This window comes from Chiloscyllium plagiosum, unplaced genomic scaffold, assembly GCF_037043375.1.
Source record: "Chiloscyllium plagiosum isolate Xiang-an unplaced genomic scaffold, Cpla_swu_hap1 HiC_scaffold_8, whole genome shotgun sequence".
In the NCBI taxonomy this organism is placed as follows: Eukaryota; Metazoa; Chordata; class Chondrichthyes; order Orectolobiformes; family Hemiscylliidae; genus Chiloscyllium; species Chiloscyllium plagiosum.
Window position 1 is genome coordinate 39,671,939 of NW_028270146.1, and position 23,686 is coordinate 39,695,624.

At 38.5% G+C, this 23,686-nt stretch overlaps 2 protein-coding genes across 3 annotated transcripts in view; one reads left to right on the plus strand and one right to left on the minus strand.

Annotated features, from left to right (window-relative positions):
• The window catches only part of dorip1 (dopamine receptor interacting protein 1), a 38,652-nt gene extending 32,516 nt beyond the window's left edge, over positions 1 to 6,136 (plus strand). Inside the window, exon 6 of the mRNA XM_043697313.2 lies at positions 5,118 to 6,136. Within this exon, the coding sequence (XP_043553248.2) occupies positions 5,118 to 5,152 (35 nt within the window). The 3' untranslated portion in view covers positions 5,153 to 6,136. The remainder of the gene's footprint in view (positions 1 to 5,117) is intronic.
• Positions 251 to 23,555, minus strand: klhl28 (kelch like family member 28). Of its 2 annotated transcripts, XM_043697306.2 has the most exons (6): positions 23,405 to 23,509; positions 22,693 to 22,811; positions 13,713 to 14,611; positions 8,704 to 9,147; positions 6,631 to 6,839; positions 251 to 4,612 (listed from the first exon to the last, which is right to left on the minus strand). In XM_043697306.2, exons 2-6 carry the CDS (start codon positions 22,693 to 22,695, stop codon positions 4,449 to 4,451), a joined length of 1,719 nt encoding a protein of 572 aa, XP_043553241.1. In that variant the 5' UTR covers positions 22,696 to 22,811; positions 23,405 to 23,509; the 3' UTR covers positions 251 to 4,448. The 2 variants fall into 2 exon arrangements, with proteins under 2 accessions (XP_043553241.1, XP_043553243.1); XM_043697308.2 differs by lacking the exon at positions 22,693 to 22,811 and having other exon boundaries at positions 23,405 to 23,555.
• Between the last annotated feature and the right edge of the window lie 131 nt (positions 23,556 to 23,686).

A 23,686-nucleotide genomic window follows, 5' to 3' on the forward strand; every position in this document is an offset into this window, starting at 1 on the left:
AAACCCCTATCATGGGCAGTCTCCTAAAATATTCTAACAAGTTTGAAATAGTGAAATGCACATAATAATCTACTCAAAGCTCGTGAGCTTTACCTCAGCTACAAATGTGCCATCCATATCTGAATGCAAGTCTTTTTATTTTAGTGAAGTCACAAACTGAATTATTTAGAAATTAGTATCAATTATTAATAGTACTATTCCAAGAAGTTGATTAAAGTGAAAAGGAAGAAACGTGAGAACACACTTAGAATTCTTGTTACAGATGTTTATTTAGCACATCCACAATGAAATGCTGTAATAAGTGACATAGCTGTACCACACGAAAGCACATGAAACCTTTAAGAAAACTGAACTGAAACGATAATGTGAACAGTCCTTTAGCACTTTTGTTCAAATAAAACAAACAGGCAAGACATTTGTCAAACTGTAAACGAAAATGTCCTGCCATTTGCAGGCACAGAGCACATAACTATGCACACAAACATATTCTAACATTTAACCATTTACAATCATTCCCTCATGAGTCAGAATATAAATATTAGGTTTTTTAATCTTGCTGTTCATTTACAAAGATTCAGCATTTTAAGAAAAAAAACAAACTAATCTGGTTTCAGAGGATAGCACTGCGTGTAAGGCATTTATGAAAAAATCCAGTTCTGTCAGTATTCAGTTTTAAGGCAAGCTAAAGTGACAATAGCCAAGCCTGTGTTCCTTTTACAATTCATTTGTATTTGTGAACTTTCCTTATTATCCTGTATGCAATATTATATTATAAATTGAGGCGTTTGTTTTAGGTCATTCATTAAAATTCAAAGTTTTCAATTTTTAAAAGTTGCAATCATTGCAAATGACTCCACCCAGTTAGCTTCACAAAGAGTTGTGAGAATAAGATTAGGTGTGTCATTATTTTCATAAACTTGATAATTAAGTGAATGGATTGAATTTGGATATGGTAATAAACTGATGAACTATAAGAGCTAAACTATCCAAGTTCTCATCCTCTGTTCCAGTAACCTTAAAAACAGAAAAATTGCAAATACATATCAATTTCTCCACTGAGCAATCAAAGCATGAAAATTGTTTTATAGCTTGCCTAGGTACAGTCCTCCCACCAATGGAGTACAGAAACAATACTCATCCAAGACATGGAATCGTTAGCAATGCATCTATACTTTTTCACAGCAAAAAAGGTTTTTTTCAAAAGTGGAAGAAACACAGCAATTCAGAAACATCATTAAATACCAGCCTACTGGTGTATTACGGAAGTCGTACGATCCAAAATGTCTCATACAGCACTGGTCAAAAGGAAATTTCTTGGCATTAAAAGGACAGAAAGCAGGAGACAGGACAACCTTGATGACAAATGATTGACAAGTTAAAATTCTAGATTAATTTTCAGGTTATGACAATGTACATATTGTAAAGTATCACATCTGAACTGATTACAAAGCATTTTCCAAAACTGAAAAAAAGTTTGTATTAGTGCACAAATGTCATTTCAGTAAATGCTCATTTTTCTTCCCCACTTGCTATTAACTTATCTGCTACTGAGATTTCCTTGTCTACAAAATTCCCTATTTTTTGTGAACAAAATAGCCACGTTTAGACAGTGGAGAATCAAGAGTCCAGCAAAAAAAGTTGCTTTGCCCATACGAACAGGTTGTCTGTGGAGCAAATTTGCAACTTGATAAATCGAGCAGTCAGAAAGCTATGCCAGAAGGTAAATGATAATGTTACAAGTTAGATCTTTTAAACTATCTAGCAAAATAGAAGTGTGACATATCGGACATGTCAGCCATTTGAATTTCAGAAGTCATTTTGAAAGTATGTAATATGTAACAAAAAAGTAAACAAACACTCCCAACTATTTTGTACTGTAGAACAAGGAGCCACAAATTACAACTGCATTTACACTTTGATTCTAGTGTATATTAACGAAGATTTTTTTGTTGTGTATTTTAAAAACTTCTGGTTAGTTTTGGCCAGTTATGTTTGAAATTGTAAGGACTGACAGTAATTATTGCTATGACTTCAGCCACTGTCATCAAAAGTAACACTTGTGCTACTAAACCAGCAGGATGTGCAGGTTGCTAAGTCTCAGACTATTAGTCTGTTTGTTTTGGTGGACTTTGCAAGTTTATTTACTATAACTACACTAATTTGTGGACACAAAATGCACATCATCTTGTTCTATTGTGTGTTTGGAAGGATGTGAGGATGATATCTACACAAGGAACAGTGCAAGTGTAAATTTTACTATACACACTTTACGATATTTACAGGGCACAATGGCAGTTCCATAAATCAACCCATCCTTTCATTTACACAAGTATAAATTATACCTAATAAAAAAAGCCATATAAAAAATGTTATTGCACCTTTTTATTCAATATACTAACAAACATTTGAAGCCTTCATATTCTCAAGTTCTCGAAACTTCCAGAAGGTTAAGTTAGAAATTAATGTGCATGATGATTCAATAAGACCTGAAAGACTAGTGTGTGTGTACACAGTCATGCAGTCTCAAAAAAAAGTGGTTTCTCCAATCTAAAATTTAAAATATATGACTTCCCTTGTGTACAACACTGCTGATCTTGTGAAAACACAAACTGTAGCCATAATTAAACTTCTGCCAAAAATTGTGATTTCTTTGCACAATGAGTACAGAAAAAACTGTAGTATTTTATGGAGATAATTGTGATATTTTAAAATAGTGCAGTTTGTATTCACAAGATCTATAATAAAAATCATTATATTGATTTCCCTTACTAAATCAGTTTGATTGGTTCTCCTAATAGAATTTAAACAGTTAGAATTCTACAAGTGCAATCCTTCTGCTAGAACTTTTCAAAACTCAGTTAACATACAACTTTTCTTGCATTACATACTTCAATAATTACCTGCACATCAGCTTTGAAGTACATTCTGAACAAAAAGTCTTTCCTACAAGATACTGCAGCTGAGATGAGAATGGAAAGTGACATTGAAGATGTATAAAAAGGTAACTTAGCAGTCAACATAAATATTAGCAACCAAAGTTTGTTAACAAACACATCCACACATATTGGCAGTAGAGAAATCAAATATGAAAAGCAGATGACAACAATGAATAGCTGAACTATTAACTCATTTTTACAATGTTAAATTGCTTTAATTGGAGTTTATTCTGCAAAGTGAGGGTTTTAAAAATATTGTAAACTCATTACATAACTATTTCTAGGGCTCTTGTGGCACAGTAATAGTGTTTCTGCCTCTGGGCCAGAACGCCTGGGTTCAAATCACACCTGCTCCAGAGATGTATCATACCATGTATGAACAGGTTGATTAAAAATATCTATAAATTATTACTTCAGTTTAGATTTGATTGTTCAGACACTTACTCATAAAATCATTGGATAAAAATATTCAAAATAATTTGTGAACTGACATATTACAAAATAAATATATGTAACATCTGTGGGGTCCTGAATCCTAGGATAGCACCAGTTACTAAATCTAGTTATTCTCCCTCAATAGCAGCTGTAGAATATTACAAAGGATCACATCAACAAATCCAAAACATGCCATTAGAGCCAAATAAAATAATCATTGAAGTCTGTACTCAAAAGCCCATTAACTACCTAAATCAGAAACTGTTCCTACGTTATGTTCTGTGAATACAGGCTTGTAACCATGTTCCGAACTTCATAAACTCATTATCAAGATATGAAAGTACCAATTGCAACTTCATATAACCCAATTAAGAGCCCTTTTAAATATACATTTCCCTTTTGTTTCTTCAAACAACATGTCAAATATTAACAGGTGATCTCATTATGGTTCAGTTGGAAAATTGTCAAACAAACAATCATACACAGATGTTTATAGCAGGTTACATATCACTATCAGCTGATCATTCAGATCCTACTAATTACATAAATCACATTATACAATACAAGCAAGCACACAGTGGGTAGTTGTACTGTAGTCAAAAATTGAGTTTCAGGTATGCAGCCCTTAAGTACAAACTTTCATACTGTGAAGCACTGATGTCAAATAGAACACAATAAATGCAATCAACATATATTGCACAAAAACTGACATGGACTCACATTGCATACATACAATGGATTGATTATTGGTTTTGAATGTGTGATCCTTTCTGATTAAAAACGAGGAAGTATGGAGGTAACTGCTAGTTAACATGGAGGGGAATGCTTTATAAAGGTGAAAAAGCTCGAGCTTTGGTTAGCCCTGGCTGTTTCAGGCATCAGTGTTTCTTCCCCACAAGTGTATGTACAAATATAACCAATTCAATCGAAAACATGAAAACTCTGCACAGTAAAAACCAACAGTGGCAGCCAAGGTTTGTAAAATTCAACAACTGAGGGCTGCAGTCTCAGTACAATTGGTCTTCTTGTCATGCAGGGTTAATTACCACAGTATGTCCTTGATAATCAAATCAACTATCAAAATGCAGTCAGCCCAAAGTTGCATCGACATGACAACATGCCAGCAAAATCTGACCAGGTATCTAAGGCTGGGTCGTACCTCTGCACCATGTTCAGATATGATGATCCTGAATGACCTCCCACCACATAGAGGTAGTTGTCTACAATGGCTGCACCAACTCCTGTCATGGGAAGGGGAAAAAGAACCTTTTATGAAAACTCCATAGAACATGAAAAAATAAACAATATTGTGCATGTAAATGACTTGCAGTTGTGAAATACAATGATAAGAAACTTTAATAGAGGCTAGGATTATATAATCAAAATAAAAATGGTGGTTGGGGGGGGGGGGGGAAAGAGGAGAGTTGTGTTGGAGAGAAGATTTTCTAAACTATATTTAGAGCATTTTCTGGATCAGTAGGATTCTGCCTGAACAATGTAGAAGGCATTGTTGGACTTGGAGAAAGAGGATCAAACATGTCAAGTCTCGGTATGAAAACATTTACAGAACAATGATTATAGCACCACATACTTCAGGTTAGCTTAGGAAAAGACAAGGAACAATTTAGAGCAAAAACACTTAAATTCTCAAAGTTGTGAAATCAACAGAAATGGCTGGGATATATCAGGACATACTGAGAAGATTGCAGAATACTAGCTATAACCTAATCTTTCAATTCTCCCTAGATTCAGTAGTGGTGTCAGTGGACTGGAGAACTTGAAATGTTATACCTTCATTCAAGAAAACAGTGCAAAAGATGAATACAGCAACTACAGACCAACCGCAGCGGTGGATCAGCTTTTAGAAACAATAATCGGGGCAAATTTCAGTCATTGAAAAAAATTTGCATTAAAGATCATTTTGTTCCAGGAAAATTACAGGAATGTTTCTCAAAAACCTCAGAGGTCAGCATTTTTCTGTAAGTAATGGAAATGGTTGATGAGGACTTTATCTAAAGGTATTCAATAAATGCACTACATCACATATTGATGTTCTTACAGTAACAGAGAAAGTAGAAGCATCGATACAACATTATGCAACAGGAAATAATAGTGGTCAAGAGTTGTTTAATAAATCAGAAAGCTTTGAATCTTGTAACAACTAGCTTGTTATGCATGATGCAACTTTCAAAAGTTGCACATTACACAAAAAGTATTCTGAACTGCAAGGAGAATAGTGATAGATTTTAAGATGATGTAGACTGATAGAACGAGCAAATGAGCGAGATAAGAAATTTAATGCAGAGATGCATGAAATGAAAACAATTGCTAGGAAGAATGCAAAGATTATTTTAAAAAGGTACAGTTCTAAAGGCGGTGCAGGAAGACATGGATGGACAGTATACGTGTTTGCTCAAATTATCAAATCGTAGCAGGCCAGGTTGAGGAAATGGTGAGAAAAATAAAGGAGATGTTGGGTTATAAAATAGGGGGAGATCATAAAAGCAAGAAAATTGTGAATAAACTTTATAAAAACACTGCTTTGGCTTCAATTCATGTATTGTGCTCAATTCTAGGCAGCATACTTTTTAGTACTATGTGTAGGCATCGGCGATGGTGTACAAAAGGTTTAGAAGAATGATTCCAGAGATGTAGTCATTCAGTTGTGTAGGTAAACAAGAACAGAGAGAGAAAGTTAAGAGGAGTCTGGATAATGAGATTTTTAAAATCATGAGGGGTCCAGAGTAAATAGGGAGAGAAAAATAGTTCTCTCTCATGGATACCACTTCACCTGACAAAGTAGCATTCTGTAAGCTTGTAATATCAAATAAGCCTGTTGGATTATGACCTGGTGTTGTGAGACTACTGACCCTTTAATGGATAGGGAAGAGGACAACACTCAGTTAAAAGGTGATAAGCAAGAGGACGAAGACACAGTGCATCTGATTTGGAGTGCACTGTCTAAGAGCACAGTGAAGGTCACTTCAATCATGGCTTTCAGAAGGGAATAAGGTAAGCAGCTAAGCAGAAATAAGTTTGCAGGGTCACAATTAAAGAGGGGAAAATCATAACAGCTCATGGTAAGAGCTAATATGGACACAAGGTCTCCTATGTAGTAATCATTCCATGATTGTTCCATTTGAGAGAGACAATTTAAGCCACGTCTTTAACAAAATTGAAGAAACAAAATGCATAATCAATTTTTTTCGTAAACTGCTAAATCACAAGACTATCTGTGACTATTTAGATACACATTTACCTGTTCTGGGATCACTCATTGGCCTGCATAATGTCCATTGATTTTGATGGGGTTCATACCTCTCAACACTTTGCAAGTGTGACACACCATTGTGTCCGCCAACAACAAAGATGAATCCAAGCATTGAACCAACACCAAAGTTAATTCTTTTATCAGCCATTGGAGCAACCATCTCCCAGGAATCTTTGCTTGGATCATACCGCTCCACACTATTTTTCCAAATAAAAGTAAAAGTAAAAACAGAGAAGCAAGTTATATCAGACAATCCTAAATCATTTCTAGAGCAAGACGAAGGGTTAGATAAATAAATGCATATGTGGCTCTCTACAAGACTACTACCAACAACTAGTAACCAACATCAATATTCAAAAACCTCAAAGAAAATAGGATGGAAATCGAAACAGTACACTCACTGCAAACTTTGGCTCCCCTCATTATGAAGATGTAGGTGTACCGTACATTTAAGGAGAGTTTAAAGCTAGTTGCAGAACTATCTGACAGCACCAAATGTTTTGAATAAGATACAATGTAACATGTGGTCAGACAGGTGGGGTAGCTTGTTGCCTAGAGACAAAAACAAATTTGAATTAGGCCAGTTTAAATTATACCCCTCCCCCCAAAAAAAATCAAACTCCAATCAGGTTTGAATTTAGTATATTGACAATATTAAAAGCCAATGACAATCCGATGTTTTGGGGGTATACTTCCACAAAAAAAATTGAACACCTGGGGGAGAACTGCCAAAAGACTAACAGTTGTAGGCTGCTAGTCAAAACTCAGAGATACCTGTCTAGAAAAGGAGTTTGCACAGAGAAAAAACATTGACACCAACCTGGAGAGGAAACCTACAAAGGGAAGATTCAACAGCTGTTTGGTTTTGAAATTTGACTTTTGGTAAATCTTAAATTGGAGGTTTTATTGGACTAGAAGGGAAAGTAAAAAGATAGATTAGAGGAAGAAGTTGTAAATTTTGTTACTTAATTATTCTCTGTTCTACTTTAAGAAATGGGCAGCTCGGTGGCACAGTGGTTAGCACTGCTGCCTCACAGCGCCAGAGACCTGGGTTCAATTCCCGCCTCAGGCGACTGACTGTGTGGAGTTTGCACATTCTCCCAGTGTCTGCGTGGGTTTGCTCTGGTTTCCTCCCACCAGTCCAAAAATGTGCGGGTTAGCTGAATTGGCCATGCTAAATTGCCAGTAGTGTTAGGTGTTAAAGGGGTAAATGTAGGGGAATGGGTCTGGGTGGGTTGCGCTTCGACGGGTCGGTGTGGACTTGTTGGGCTGGAGGGCCTGTTTCCACACTAAGTTATCTAATCTAAATAAAGTTGTTACTTTTTAACTTTAACTGGTTCTTGGCCTCTTGAATTTTCACAGACTACTGCACAGGATAAAGTCTTTTGTGTTGCTGGTTTAAAACTAACAGAGGGGGTTTACCCCATGTCGTAACACCCTACCATTTTTTCCACTTATTCTTGCCTTTCTGAAGGTACGGACTCCTCCAGGGATAGTTTCATAGGTCAGAGGTTCTCTAATGCTTGTATGAGTGAGGCCATAAGTAAGCGTTGACAACTTATTTGACTTAAGATGTCATATGTTAATTTAAAAAGTTTCTTCTTCACCTCGCTCCCACAACCAGCCTCCCCCTCCTAATCAGTTATTAGTAAACTCGATTAAAAGAAAATGTGCCCACTTGCACATACTGGTAGCTACCTATTTTAAAACCGTGCCCAATTCTGACAGACAAAGAATACACATGCCTGATTTAATATTTAGCATTTAAACAAGGCTGGGCAATCAGCATTAATGGATACATTTTCAGTGTCAACACCGCAACCAGATTCCACTGCCAATCAATGAGCAATCTCATCTCGTACAGTACAAATGTTGGTTTTCCTCTAAAATTGATGTTCTTACAGATTATCTTGATTAATGCATGATAAAGCATGGACAAAATGGTCTGTTTCTAAGCAATACTCAAATACAAATCATTTTGATATCTAAAGTAAGATAACATACAACTTTATGGAAGTTTAAAATATTGAATCTTATGGGATAAACATTATACAGATTTACCTGTTCATGTGAGCAGGGCCATATCCACCTATGGCATATATCATTCCATCTAAAACTGCAGCTGCAAAACAGCTTCGACTTTTCCCCATAGGTGCAACTGGCTGCCACTTTTTGATTTTAGGAATGTATTTCTCCACAGATTGCAAGTAGTTTTCCCCATCATAACCACCTAATGCATACAGTTCACCAGCTAATACAGCCACTCCAAGCGTGCTTCGACATTCATTCATTCTTTCTGCAGTCGTCCACTTGTTTGTCTCCGGATTCCAACCTTCTACCAAATTCTCGTGTTTCCGATAATTAATGCCTTGCTGAATGTGGGTTGCAATTCCTCCAACCACGTAAAGCTTCTGATCGACAACAGCAACTCCACATTCATAACGTGGACTACTAAGTGGTGCTAGACCTGTCCAGGAGTCTGTCTGAGGGAAGTACATCTCTACACTGCAACAGAAATGGAAAAAGAAAATGACACATTAAATGTTAGTCTGTTTATAACAGTGTCATTTATATAATCACTTCAAAGTATCTTAAAAACACATCACAGAAGAATGAAAATACAAAATAAAATTCAGTGTCAAAGTGAATATTAGGATATGAATAAAAAAACGTGTTCAAAGTTTGTGAGAAGATTTGTAGCTCGGGTGCTCATTGCTGTGGTTCTGTTCGCCGAGCTGGAAGTTTTTGTTGCAAACATTTTGTCCCCTGTCTAGGTGACATCCTCAGTGCTTGGGAGCCTCCTGTGAAGCGCTTCTGTGGTGTTTCCTCCGGCCTGTCCCTGCCGCTTCCGGTTGTCAGTTTCAGCTGTCCGCTGTAGTGGCCGGTATATTGGGTCCAGGTCGATGTGTTTGTTGATGGAGTTTGTGGATGAGTGCCATGCTTCTAGGAATTCCCTGGCTGTTCTTTGTTTGGCTTGCCCTATAATGGTAGTGTTGTCCCAGTCGAATTCATGTTGCTTGTCGTCTGCGTGTGTGGCTACTAGGGATAGCTGGTCGTGTTGTTTCGTGGCTAGTTGATGTTCGTGGATGCGGATCGTTAGCTGTCTTCCTGTTTGTCCTATATAGTGTTTTGTGCAGTCCTTGCGTGGGGTTTTGTACACTAGTTTTGGTCATGCTGGATATTGGGTCCTTCGTTCTGGTGAGTTGTTGTCTGAGTGTGGCTGTTGGTTTGTGTGCTGTTATAAGTCCTAGTGGTCGCAGTAGTCTGGCTGTCAGTTCAGAGATGTTCTTGATGTATGGTAGTGTGGCTAGTCCTTTGGATTGCGGCATGTCCTCGTTCCGTTGTCACGAACATTAACTAGCCACGAAACGACACGACCAGCTATCCCTAGTAGCCACACACGCAGACGACAAGCAACATGAATTCGACTGGGACAACACTACCATTATAGGGCAAGCCAAACAAAGAACAGCCAGGGAATTCCTAGAAGCATGGCACTCATCCACAAACTCCATCAACAAACACATCGACCTGGACCCAATATACCGGCCACTACAGCGGACAGCTGAAACTGACAACCGGAAGCGGCAGGGACAGGCCGGAGGAAACACCACAGAAGCGCTTCACAGGAGGTTCCCAAGCACTGAGGATGTCACCTAGACAGGGGACGAAACGTTTGCAACAAAAACTTCCAGCTCGGCGAACAGAACCACAGTAAAAAAATATGTGTCTTTATCTCCCCCCACCTTAAATGAATTTTGGACACAAAATCACATTGAACTCTTCATTCACTGCTGTTGCCTTTGCCTTCGTACCCATTTCTTTGGGCAAGAATACATCCCATAGACCCCTTTACCCACCTCCAACATTCTCCCTCCACCTGAACCCCTCCTCTGGCCTTTTACTTGCACTCGAGCTTCATTGAGAACTGTCGATGTGACACGTGTCACCTCAAATTTCTCTGCCAACCTATCTCCCCTTGAACCGAATATACTTTGTGCTCTCAGATTCAATGTTGACTTTGTAATTAAGTCTGCTGGTGGGGTTATTGTCGGCTGGTGCACTGACTATTACATTGCAGAGGCTTTATATTGAACTTACAGTCCAGAAAGCTGTAAAGTTCAATTTTAGGGCTTGAGGCACCCATGTCCATACCCCAAACTCCCACAGCACGCCTGGTTATCAAAGGTTTGCTATTACACACAACCCATTGTTAACCCCTAATACTCCCCATTAGCAACTATTTATTCTCCTAGCGTGCCCATTATTCACTCCTTTGTCCAACTGTTTTCTCTTAGAGCTCTATCACCACCTATCATTTACTTCTTACCCACTCCATCTTCTGCATAAAAAACAACTGTTTTCCAGCTACCATCAGTTCTAAAGAAAGGTCAGTGGACCCGAAATGTCCAGATACTGCCAGACCTGCTGAGCTTTTCCAGAAATGCCAGTTTTGTTTCTGATTTCCAGAACCAGCAGTTGTTATCAGTTTTTATTTGTCAAAGAAGGCGGCTTTGGAGAATTCAGGGAGACATGGTGAAAAAGGGAGTGAGAGACAGCAAGAGTGTATTCCATTGGATTATGCAAGAGCATTTGTTAACAAAGTTGCTGAAATGACATTGGTAGATTTTAAAAAGGACAAGAATTAAGTGTTTGGGGGTGGCGGAAATACCAGAACGTGGGGCCTAGTCAGCTTAAGACATTGCAGCAGAATGGTGAAGTGACTGAAGTGGAGACTCACAACAGGCAAAATTGTTAAGGAGCAGAGATCCAAGACTTGTGTGGAGCATGTGGTAACATAAGATAGGAAGGGGAAAAGCCTTGGAGAAATGGAAAGATGAGGATTACAAAATTGAGACATTACCAAGAATGGAGCCCTGAACATAGGATGATCAGAGCTTGCTGGAGTTATGATAGAAGCAGCAGAATTTTATAATATGAAATATTTAAAATAAGCTTAAGTTTCTGAAGGGTGGAAGTGTTACTATCATAGAGACAATTCATGGAAAAGCAAACACTATATTTTTGTGTCTTCAGCACAAAAGTACTGGAACAAAATCAGTAGATTCAACTTGCAGCATCAGGATGGAGAGAAAGAGTGAGACAGCGTGACCGGGAAAGAGAGTGAGAGATGTGTCAAATCTGATTACTTTTGGTCAAAACAGACAGACAATCAGAACAGTTGTCTGGAGACAACAATTGCATGGGTGTATAGTTCTGCAGTTAATGAGCTGAGGCTATGGTGAAGTTAGGCAATTAGACAACTCAGGAATGATGGGTGAACCTACACAGAATATCTTCAAATGTAAAAAAAAAAATTAGAAATCCATTGCAGAGCAGTAGTCAGAGAATTTTGCCAGAATGTCTTTCCTCAAATTTGTGAGACCAAAACTGCACACAATATTCCAGGTGCGGTCTCACCAGGGCCCTGTACAACTGCAAATATCAAGATTATTTACAGAAGAATGGTCATGGATACTGGATGTAGGTTTGTTCGTTGAGCTGGAAGGTTCATTTCCAGATGTTTTGTCACCCTACTAGGTAACATCTTCAATGGGCCTCAGGGGAAGCACTACTGATAATTCCTGCTTTGTTTGGGTTTCTTTGGGTTGGTGATGTCATTTCCTGTGGTGAAGTCACTTCCTGTTCTTTTTCTCAGGGGATGGTAGATGGGGTCTAACTCGATGTGTTTGTTGATGGAATTCTCGTGTGATTCCAAAACACGTCCAAAAACACGTCCACTCTCCCCTACAAATGCATCTCGGAAATGACTGCGCGACTACTCAGACCCCTTGGCATCACAGTAGCCCACAAACCCACCAACACACAAACAGCAGCTAATGAACTTGAAAGACCCTATACAGACAACAAGGAAAACTAATGTCATTTACAAAATACCGTGCAAGGACTGTAACAAACACGAGATTGGGCAAACAGGCAGAAAACTAGCCACCAGGACACATGAACACCAACTAGCCACAAAAGGACATGACCCTCTCTCACTAGTATCCTTAAATACGTATGAGGAAGGACATCACTTTGACTGGGACAACACATCCATCCTATGAGAAGCCAAACATAGACAAAGATGAGAACTCCTAGAAGCATGGTATTCCAACCGGAACTCTATTAACAAACACATCGAGTTAGACCCCATATATCACCCCCTGAGAAAAAGAACAGGAAGTGACTTCACCATTGGAAATGACATCACCACCCCAAAAGAAACCCAAACATATAAATAGAAAGCAGGAATTTTCAGCATTGCTTCACCTGAGGCCCACTAAAGAGGTTACCTAGTAGGGTGAAGAAACGTCTGGAAATGAACCTTCCAGCTCAGTGAGCAAACCTACATCCAGAATCTCAACTTGAGCTACAAATCTTCTCAAAACTCGCTAAGGTCATGAATACTTTCTAAACTGTCTTAATTTGATATAAAAATGTCTAACAATCCCTTCATTCTAAACATTTGTATTTCATAGTGTTTTGGAAAAAATGTAAATGAAATTATCAACCTACCCAAGGCCAATAAAACGAGCTGGGTTGTCTAGTCAGTCTGGTTTTTTTATATTGCGGACATATCACATTTGTACTTAACACAGCAAAAGTTTAAATAAGTCTATTGTAGATCAACAAAATATAGCACAAAAGTCATTAGAGCCAAATCATTTTTAATAAAATGAAGGAATGGCAAATGCATTTGACAGCTTACTTCATTTAACCATTCTTATACAGCAATTTTTTTTTTAAATTCACTCATAGTACATGGATGCCATAGAGTGGCCACCATTTATTGGCTGTCCCTAGTTGTCCTTGAGAAGGTGGTGGCGAACTGCTTTATAAGCATATAATCATGTGGTAAGAAAATAAAACCTACCACTTTCAATGACTTAGTAGATGGAAACACTATATAATGTGGAATGCTTCTATTTACATTCAATACTCAATTACAAATCAATTAAATTATATCCACCAAAACAATATTTTATTTGTATATGAGGCATGTTTTCTACTTTCACTATTAATATAAAACAACATTCATTAATTTGAATTCAACTTCATCATCTTACCTGTCTAACGTAGCAAACAGTCCGGTTTTTCCACCAACAGCACACAGTACTTTGGGAGCACAACGTGGTCGTGTTGATAACTCAGTCTGATGAGAAAATCGGTGCTCTGGCATAAAATGATACTTAAGTGCTTCATTTAGAAGGTGTTTGCAGGTATGTTCATCACGAATTAACTGGTTTGCTTCATATAATCTTGTTAGAAACTTCACACTTAGCAATGGCAATCGCACACAGTGTAACAGCTGAGCCAAATATTTTTGTCTTTCTTGTACATCATATTTAATCCATGCCTCCAAAGCATAAAAAACAGACTCCTCAGTCACAACATTCAGACAGTCATTTGAAATAATTTCATCTAACTCAGTGTGATTCAATTCAAAAAACTCCTCTGTGTGACATACCTCTTCAAAATTCTGACAAATGTATTTGTTGGCAGCAAGATACAAGTCATGACAACCATAGGTTTCAGCAAATCGGGAAATGCCAATGCAATTACCAGGATCAAGCTGACTTTCAAGGAATGTACAACATTCCTTCAGTACTAACTTAATTTGAAGTAAATTTGCAGCTGGTAGTAAAGATTCCACTGTATCTTGTGAAATGAATATGGTTCCTGTATATGCATATTCTACAATAGCCTGCAAAGCAGTTTCATCAATACACTGGAACTCAACCTCAGAGTTCTCATTTTCTGAAAGGTTCCCAGTAAACATGGCTTTGAAGTATGGGCTGATGCTTGCCAGCACCACTTTATGGGCGTGGATTTTGACATCACCAACCCGGAGGACGATGTCACAGAGCTCACGATGCTGCCGAAGAAGATTCAATCCTTGCAGTAACTGCTCAGAATGTGGATGAGTCAGATTAGCAAGCATGTAGGATTGAGGAGACGGGTCCATCTAAAGGAGAGAATAAAAAGATAAATTGTCAGCATAAAATATCCACTGTAACTAAAAAAAGGTTTACTAGAAAAAAATTCAAGAAAATACATCTCATTTCTTCAATTTAAAAAAAAGCTTGAAAAAGTCTAACAATGCTTCTCAAAAGAAAAAAACTTCTAAACCAACTGTAATCCAAAAGGTACAACAGCAGCTATTAAATAGTTTCCTTTGATTTAGAACCACAAAATATTAATTTCAGGTGCAGTTACCAAGGGCTTACTGTCTGATAAACAGTTCCTTACTGGTGGACAAGTCACAGAATCATACAGCACAGAAACAGACCCTTTAGTCCAACTCATCCATGCTAACCAGATATCCTAAATTAATCTAGTCACAAAGCAATTTAGAATATTTTACAAAAAGTTCATTCAAATGACAGTACAGCAAGTACAAATACATGAATAATATTTGTATAACTGTTCTTTATCCTACTTTAAAATGGGCATTTGGGGCAGTGCCCTCAATAATGCATTAATCACTAGCAACATTATACAATTCAGTAACTATTAAATATGAAAGATGCCCACTTGATTGGCAAGTGGTTTAACAACTTGAAAATATTCCATGACTCTGCTCTCGTGGTTGCAGCCTGTCACATCTGGGTTACATTGTGCTTGACATACCAAAGTTTAGCACTCAAGCATTAGGAAAGGTTAAAAAATGTCATTTCTTTTTTTGAGGTGAATTGTATACAAAATTACAAAGGTTATGCTTCAGTTCTGCAGAGCACTGGGCAGACCATATACAGAGTACTCTTTATAATATTGGTGTTTTTAGCGAAGGAAGGATATAAAGTGTCGGAAGCAGTTTAGAGAAGGTTTACTGAACTAATAGCCGAATAGGTAGGTTGACATTTTTGGAGAGGCTAAGGTTATACGTGCTGGAGTTTAGAAGAATAAGATGAGACTTGATTGACACATGCAAGATCCTGAAGACTCTTGATAGGGTGTATGTGAAATGAACGTTTCCTACTGTGGGATAAGTAGAACTGCAAGGGCTCTTATGGTGCAGTGGTAGTTTTCCCACCTTTGAGCCAGAAGGTCCAGGTTCAAGTCCCAGCTGCATCAAACAACATGTCATAACACAATTGTACAAATTAACTTGAAATATAGCAAAGTAGAATTTGGGGTCATTGTTTAAAACTAACGCTATTGTCCATTTAAGACAGAGAGTTGCTCTTGTAACAAAATTGAGTGGTTTTCGAAGTTTCTTCATCAAAAGACAATTGAAACAGAGTTTGAATATTTTTAAAGTAATGGCAAATAAATTCTTGATAAACAAGGGGTGAAATGTTAACAGGGTAGGCAGGAATATAGAGTGATTAGATTGACCATGCTTTTACTGAATGGCATAGCAGGCTCACATGCACTGCAAAAACTCAAACTTCCTTCATTGGCAACTTCCGAAAGAGTAACATCTACCAGCTAGAAGGTCAAAGACAGCATTGGAGATGATGGCAATAGTAGTAATGTCACTAGACTAGTAGTAATCCAGAGGCCTAAGCTAAATATCTGGGGACAGGATTCAAACTATACATCAGGTGGTGGAATTTGAATTCAGCCATAAATCTGGAACTGAAGGCTCATCTCAGTATCATGGTCACTACTACTTTCATCGAAAGTTGCAAATAGTCTCAGGAAATCTGCCAATCTTATCTTGTCTGACCTACTTCTGACTCCAGATCCACAGAAGTGTGGTTGATTCTTAAATGCCCTTTGAAATCGCCTTGCATGCCACTAGGTCAAAGAGTAATTTGGGTGGGCAATAAATGTCCACCCCACCAGCAATGTCAAATCCCATGAAAGAAGTTCACTTCCAAGTCACACACCATCCTGACTTACAAATGAATCACTCTATCTTCACTCTTGCTGGGTAAATCACCAAAACTAACTAATCAGGTAAAAACAATGACTGCAGATGCTGGAAACCAGATTCTGGATTAGTGGTGCTGGAAGAGCACAGCAGTTCAGGCAGCATCCAAGGAGCTTCGAAATCGACGTTTCGGGCAAAAGCCCTTGGATGCTGCCTGAACTGCTGTGCACTTCCAGCACCACTAATCCAAAAACTAACAATCGCACTTCCGCCACACAGCCTGTAGCAGTTCAAGATAGCAACTTACTGCCATTTTTCCCCAAGGCATTTATTGATTGGCATTAAATTCTGGCTCCACCAGTGGCAGCCATACCACATGATTGAATGACAATAGATATAAACAATGTTTGCATAGTTGGAGAATTTTGGCTGGTGGTATTCATTAAATAACTGGCTAACTGTCCAGTGAATGGCTACCGATAAATTTCTTGCACCAGTCAGTTCAACTCCTTTTCCTTTACTTTAAAATTATGAAAAAAATTACAGACTGACTAATTAACCATAAATTAAAATCACTTCCAAGGAAAGCAAGTAACATGTGGAAGATTAACTCAAGTAGCACACTCACCTTCAAATATTTCATTCTACTTTATATTAATTGTATCCAAAATTATGAAGCCATAAAAAAAGTGATCTGAAGGGGACCTTGCAATATAGTGGTTTGCCCTTACCTGTGGGCCAGGGTTCAAGTCCCACCTGCTCCAGAGACATGAATATACATACTTGAACAGGCTGATCAGAAAATTAAAAACAATCTGAAAGAAAGCACTAAAACAGCTTTGTAAACTCTACTCTCAAACAAATGAACCACAATCTCTGAAAACCTTTCCCAAGCCATGAGAAATATTCAACGTTAAATTTCACGATATTGACACATAATGGGAGTGGTTATGTTCATGAACTTAAAAAATTTAAAATACATATTTTAGGGAAAGGCTCAGACAAACCATTTCTCAAAGTGATACTTATTCTTTTGAAATATTAGGTGCTGCAGAATTTCTTACTTACCTCAATGTTCCCCAGAATTTCTTTCTTACTGCAATCAACGGGATAAATGTGTGCCTATTAGGTAGGACAATTCAGTGACAATTAAGAAACAACAAAATGTTTTCAAATTAGGACAGCCTGTTCTCAGAAGGAAAAGTGGAGATATGGGAACACTTGGAAGCGTTCCCACACATTAGCTGCATGTTCTTCTGGAAGATGAATGCTCTGGTTGAGAGATGCTGCTGAAGAAGCGTTTGTGACTTTCTGCAATGCATCTGCAGCTAGTACACACCACTGATGGTAGAGATTTATGCTTGTTGACAGAAGGTGCTGAGCAAACATAGTACTTTGTTCGGGATGGTGCTGAACTTCTCCATGCTTGATGCAGCTGCAAGGCCAATTTCACTACTGGACTGCGAAACCAACAATGATAAATGGAATAAAGGACTTATGTTCATTGCAAGTTCCTGCCATTGTAGTTTCAACTCTGTCTCGATTGTGAACTTACCAGTAAAACTTGATTGCAATCTCATTCAAAGGGCACAAGAATAGCTAATAGGGAAGATTGAAATGTCTCTCTCTGGGTGCTGCCACATTTGATACATATAGAGTTGTGTAGAATTAAGTAAAGCAAGACTTGCTGAGAGTGTCAAAGTTGTTTTGTTAAACTAAAATGATTAATTCTAATAGAATTCCAGCAGTCTGAATTGCACAATAATAGAGTTGGAAATAAGAAATGCTAACAGTATAGCCCATTGAGGAAGTTCAAAATCACCACACCAGGTTATAGTCAAAGGGATTTATTTGGAAGCACTAGCTTTCGGAGTGCTGCTCCTTCATCAGGTGGCTGTGGAGTATAAGATCGTAAGACACAGAATTTATAGCAAAGGTTTACAGTGTGATGCAACTGAAATTATATATTGGAAAAGACCTGGATAGTTTGTTAAGGCTCTCCTCTTTTAAAATGACCATGTTGGTTTCAGTTTTTTCATATGTAAATCCTAGAACCTTTTAAAGTTACATTCTCAAGTGAACTTTAACAATAGGTGCCATATCAGCTCAGATAATGCATTGAAGATGTAAGGTTAAAGTGTTCCAATGTTCAGAATGATTCTATTTCTAAAAAAGGGATTTACAGTATCTTACATGGATTTATGCAGGTTTTAAGCAAACTAAAACGTAATTCTGCAAGTACAAATTTACCCCATAAACTTGGGTGTGCACACACACGCAGGCTGGGGGAGGGGAGGGTAGTGGTGAGTATCAGAGAGCGTGTATGTATATACAGATATGCATGAGTGTGAAGGGGTATAAGTCTGTGAGAGGGTACGTGTGTGGAGGTGTGTATATGTGAGCATATGAGAGAGGGTCTGTAGGAGAGTCTGTGCGTGTGCATGGATGCGCTTATGTGCTCATGTGAGAGAGCGTGGACTGGAGTGACCTGTGGTGTGACACATGAACCCAAGGTCCCAGTTGAGGTCATCCCCAGGAGTACTGAACTTGGCTATCAGCCTCTGTTCAGGCACTTTGTGTTGTTGCCTGTCCCAATGTCTGCTTGGAGGATGGTCACCCAAAAGTCTGAGGCTGAATGTCCTGGGAGAGAACACTCCTGGCTGGCGATTGTTGTGCGGTGTCCATTCATCTGTTGCCATAGACACTGCTTGGTCTCGCCAATGTACCGTGTCTCAGGGCATTCTTGCCTGCAGCATATGAGATGGACAATGTTGGCCAAGTCACATGAGTACCTGCCGTGTACATGGTGGGTGGTGTCCCCACATGTAATGGTGATATCTGCGTCAACATGATAAACTGGGCAGAGGCTACGGCAACAGATGAATGGACACAGCACAACAATCACCAGCCAGGAGTGTTCCCTTCCAGTTGGGGAACACTTCAGCGGTCTGGGACATTTAGCCTCTGACCTACAGGTGACCATCCTCCTAGGCAGACTTCAGGCTCGGCAACAATGCAAAGTGGCCAAGCAGGGGCTGATAGCCAAGTTTGGTATCCATGGGGACGTCCTCAACTGGGATCTTGAGTTCATGTCACACTCTCTCTCGCTCTCACTCCTACAGATCCTCTCTCATACGCGCACACATACACACCCCCACATGCACCCTCTCACAGACTTATACCCCTTTACATTCATACACGTACACACATTCTCTCACAGCAACCCCCCCCCCCCCCCCCCCCACACACCCGTACACATGCACAAAGGTTCATGGGGGAGTTTGTACTTGCAGAATTACATTTTACTTTGCTGAAAAACTGCATGAATCCACGTAAGATTGTGTAAATTCTTTGTAAGAAATAGAATCAGCCTGAACAAACAATCCAGGTCTTTTCCAGTATATAATTTCAGTTGCATCATACTGTAAACTTTTGCTATAAATTCTGTGTCTTATGATCTTATACTCCACAACCACCTGAAGGAGCAGCACTCCGAAAGCTAGTGCTTCCAAATAAACCTGTTGGACTATAACCTGGTGTTGTGCGATTTTTAACATTGTTTACACCCCATTCCAACACCAGTACCTCCAAGTCATGATTTCCATAGAGAAAACTCTTGCATTATTCAGTGCTTAACATCTCTCACTGTAATAAGCATAAAGTAATGAGGGGAATAAAATGACCCATTAAGATGACTGAATTTCTGTTTAATAAAAATAACTTTCATTAACTAATTGGCCATAGAGTCATACAGATACACAGCATCAGAAACAGACTCTTCGGTCCAACTCTACCATGCCAACCAGATATCCTAAGTAAATCTAGTCCGATTTGCTAGCATTTGGCCCATATCCCTTTCAATGCTTCTATTCATATACCCATTCGAATGCCTTTTAAACTGTTGTCATTGCACCAACCTCTACCACCTCATTCCATATACATACCACTCTCTGCATGAAAGCATTGCCCTTATGGTCCCTTTTAAATATTTCCCCTTTCTCCTTAAACCAATGCTTTCTAGTACTGGACTCCCCCCATCCTTTCCATGCCTTTTATGATTTTATAAGTCTCTATAAAGTCACCCCTCAGCCTCTGATGCTCCAGGGAAAATAGACCTAGTCTATTCAGCCTCTCTCCATAGTTCAAACCTTCCAACACTGGCAACATCCTTGTAAATATTTTCTGAACCCTTTCAAGTTTCACAACATCTTTCCTTATAACAGGAGACCAGACTTGCATACAGTATTCCAAAAGTGGCCTAATCAAAGATTAGCACAGCCGCAACATGACGTCCCAATACTCACTGCACTGACCAATGAAGGCAAGCATACCAAATGCCTTCTTCACTGTCCTATTTAGCTTGAAAGTGGAGTAGCAGGAATTATGAACCTGCACTCCAAGGTCTCTTTGTGTAGCAACACTCCGCAGGATCTTACCATTACATGCATAAGTCCTGACCTAATATGCCTTTCCAAAATGCAGCACCTCACATTTATCTAAATTATACTCTACCTGCCATTGATCAGCCCATTGGCCCATCTGATCAAGATCCAGTCATACTCTTGAGATAATCTTCTTTGCTGTTCACTATACCTCTAATTGGCATCACCTGCAAACTTACTAACCAGACCTCCTATGTTCACATCCAAATCATTCATATTAAAATGAAAATCAGCTGACCCAACACCAATCCTTGTGGCACACCTCCAGTCTGAAAAGCAACACTCCACCACCACCTTTGAGCTAGTTCTGTATCCAAATACCTAGTTCTCCCTGTATTCCATGTGATCTAAACTGCAAACTGGTCCACCATGAGGAACACTGTCGAATGCCTTACTGTTCATACAGATCACATCCATCGCTCTGCCCTCATCAATCCTCTTCCTCAAAAAACTCAATCGAGTCCATGAGACATGATTTCTCACGCACAAAGCCATTTTGGTTATCCCTAAATTAGTCCTTAGCTTTCTAAGTTGATGTAAATTGTGTCCCTCAGAATTCCCTCCAACAACTTGCCCATTCAGCTCAACTTTCCGAAACATAAATCCAAAATGCACCACATTAAATCTAGCCACGTGAAGGCAAAGACAGGCATATAATAACAAGAAAAGACACACAGTTATTCTTTGCTTTGCTGAATTGAGCCTACTCAGAGGCAGTTTTCACATTTTTCTCGTGTGAACTGCAAATTAGTTCCACTTCCTTGCATACTTAAATTTCTTTTTCATTTAAAAAAAAGTTAGAGTTATAATTCACTTCAATATGGATATCTGAGATGACAACAGTAGTGGGTAACCAAGGTGTAAGACTTGGACAACTTGACAATTGCTCACAAAAATATTTGATATTGTTCTTCATCTATTACAATAGGGAATAAAAAAGGAGTTGGCTAAAGGAATTCCATAAAAGAAGCATGAGGCACAACCTCTTGAATTGCCAGAAACAGTCCCAAGCCAAATCACACTCCCAGCTTCCTTGTTTTTGTGTACATTTTAAAGTCAAACATGAAGGCAAACACGTAATTAATCCAGAGGCCCAGGTAATGTTCTAGGGACCAGAGTTGAAATACTGCCACAGTGGATGGTAGAATTTAAATGCAATTAAGCATCTAATGATGACCGTGAATCCATTACCAATTGTTGGGAAAACCCATCTGGCTCACTAATGTCCTTTAGGGAATGAAACTACCACCCTTACATGGTCTGGCATACATGTGACTCCGGACCCACAGCAACGTGGATGACTCTTAACGCCTCTCCCTAATTGTCCAGAGGAGAGCTAAATGCTGGCCTAGCCAGCAACTCCCACATCATATGAATGAATTAAAAAAGAGAAAACTCTCTTACGTCACCTAAAAATGGTTCTCCGTGCAAACTGCAGCTCAACTTAGTGTTGTACAACTCAATAGTTTCCAATACACAATGCAAGTTCAAAATGATAAAACAAAAGCATAACATTGTGTACTTGGACTTTAAACTGCATTCATTTTATTGATGTTAATTTTTAAATAAAAATAATCCTTTACAAATAAAACCAGACACCATTTTAACAAAAGTTACAAACTTTTTTTGTGGTAGAGAGATTTGAAAAGTATAAACATATTACAGCCACCAGATCTTGATATGTACCAGTAGAATCTTTCAAAGTAAAATGCATTTGATTTTAATTTTAAATATGAAGCACTTTTTGTGTTACAATACTTGGTTTTTGTCATACAACAAACTTACCATTGTAATGAAAGCGAGCTGCAGTATTTAGCATTCAAGACGAGCATTTGAACCATTCAGGTAAATAGAATGGAGTTGTCATTGATGATCGTTCCTTTCCTCCAAAGCCGTCTGTCTCCCTAAACATTATTGACTTCTAATTACAACATAATGCTAGGCAGATTCTGTTACTTGAAACTTTCTTATGGCTGCCTTTTCACCATTATTGCCCATTTGAAAATCTAATGTGAAAAGTTTGAATTAATGCTCCAGATCTCGTTTAACAGCAGCTACAAACTAAATTTTCAATATATTAGACTTTAGGCCATGAATCCAAATTTAATCAATCCAACGAATATGTGCTTGCGTTAAATAAGACTTTTACGATTTATCAAATAAGGACTGTATTTGAACATTCTTCCGGCAGTTATATGGCCTTTAAAAAGGTAAACAAAAAGTTCGCACTTTTTAACATGTATAATTCGCTTTGTGGCGTGGTTTCATTCATACTTCTAAATATAAACGCAGACAACAACAAAAAAGACGGCTCATGCACTCACACTTAATTTCACAATCAAATATTCTAACTTTCAATAGTCAAACCTGTCAACTGAGTTATCCATAACATGAGGGTCTTAGGCCTGTTACAAGAAGATCTCCGACACAAGTAGCGACTATACTTAATTTTAAATTACTACATGCGAGATGTAAAATAATATGTAAGCAAACGTACCTGATATAATTACGATAATAACCAGCTCAGCGGAAGATGGGCTGAGAAATTTCCCAAAACCTATTAAACACAAATACAAAACAGGTGGGGGTGTGCGTAACTTCCGGTTCTGATCATTATATTTTCGAAACAGCATCCAAACGATATCTGACTGGAAAAACATAAAATACCGTATATGTTTAAAATTACAACACCCTCACAGCTGTCCATGTGTATGATCTATTTCTTTACAATTATTATCAAACATTGAACACCAGCTAACATTGGGATATGTAGTTTACC

What these genes read in the sequence shown, in the direction of transcription:
- klhl28 (XM_043697306.2), bottom strand. An exon ending in GGCCCTGCTCACATGAACAG is followed by an intron (nt 6,840 to 8,703) that starts GTAAATCTGTAT and finishes TTGGAAAAATAG; the next exon opens with TGTGGAGCGGTATGATCCAA. An exon ending in AATGAGTGATCCCAGAACAG is followed by an intron (nt 4,613 to 6,630) that starts GTAAATGTGTAT and finishes TTCCCATGACAG; the next exon opens with GAGTTGGTGCAGCCATTGTA.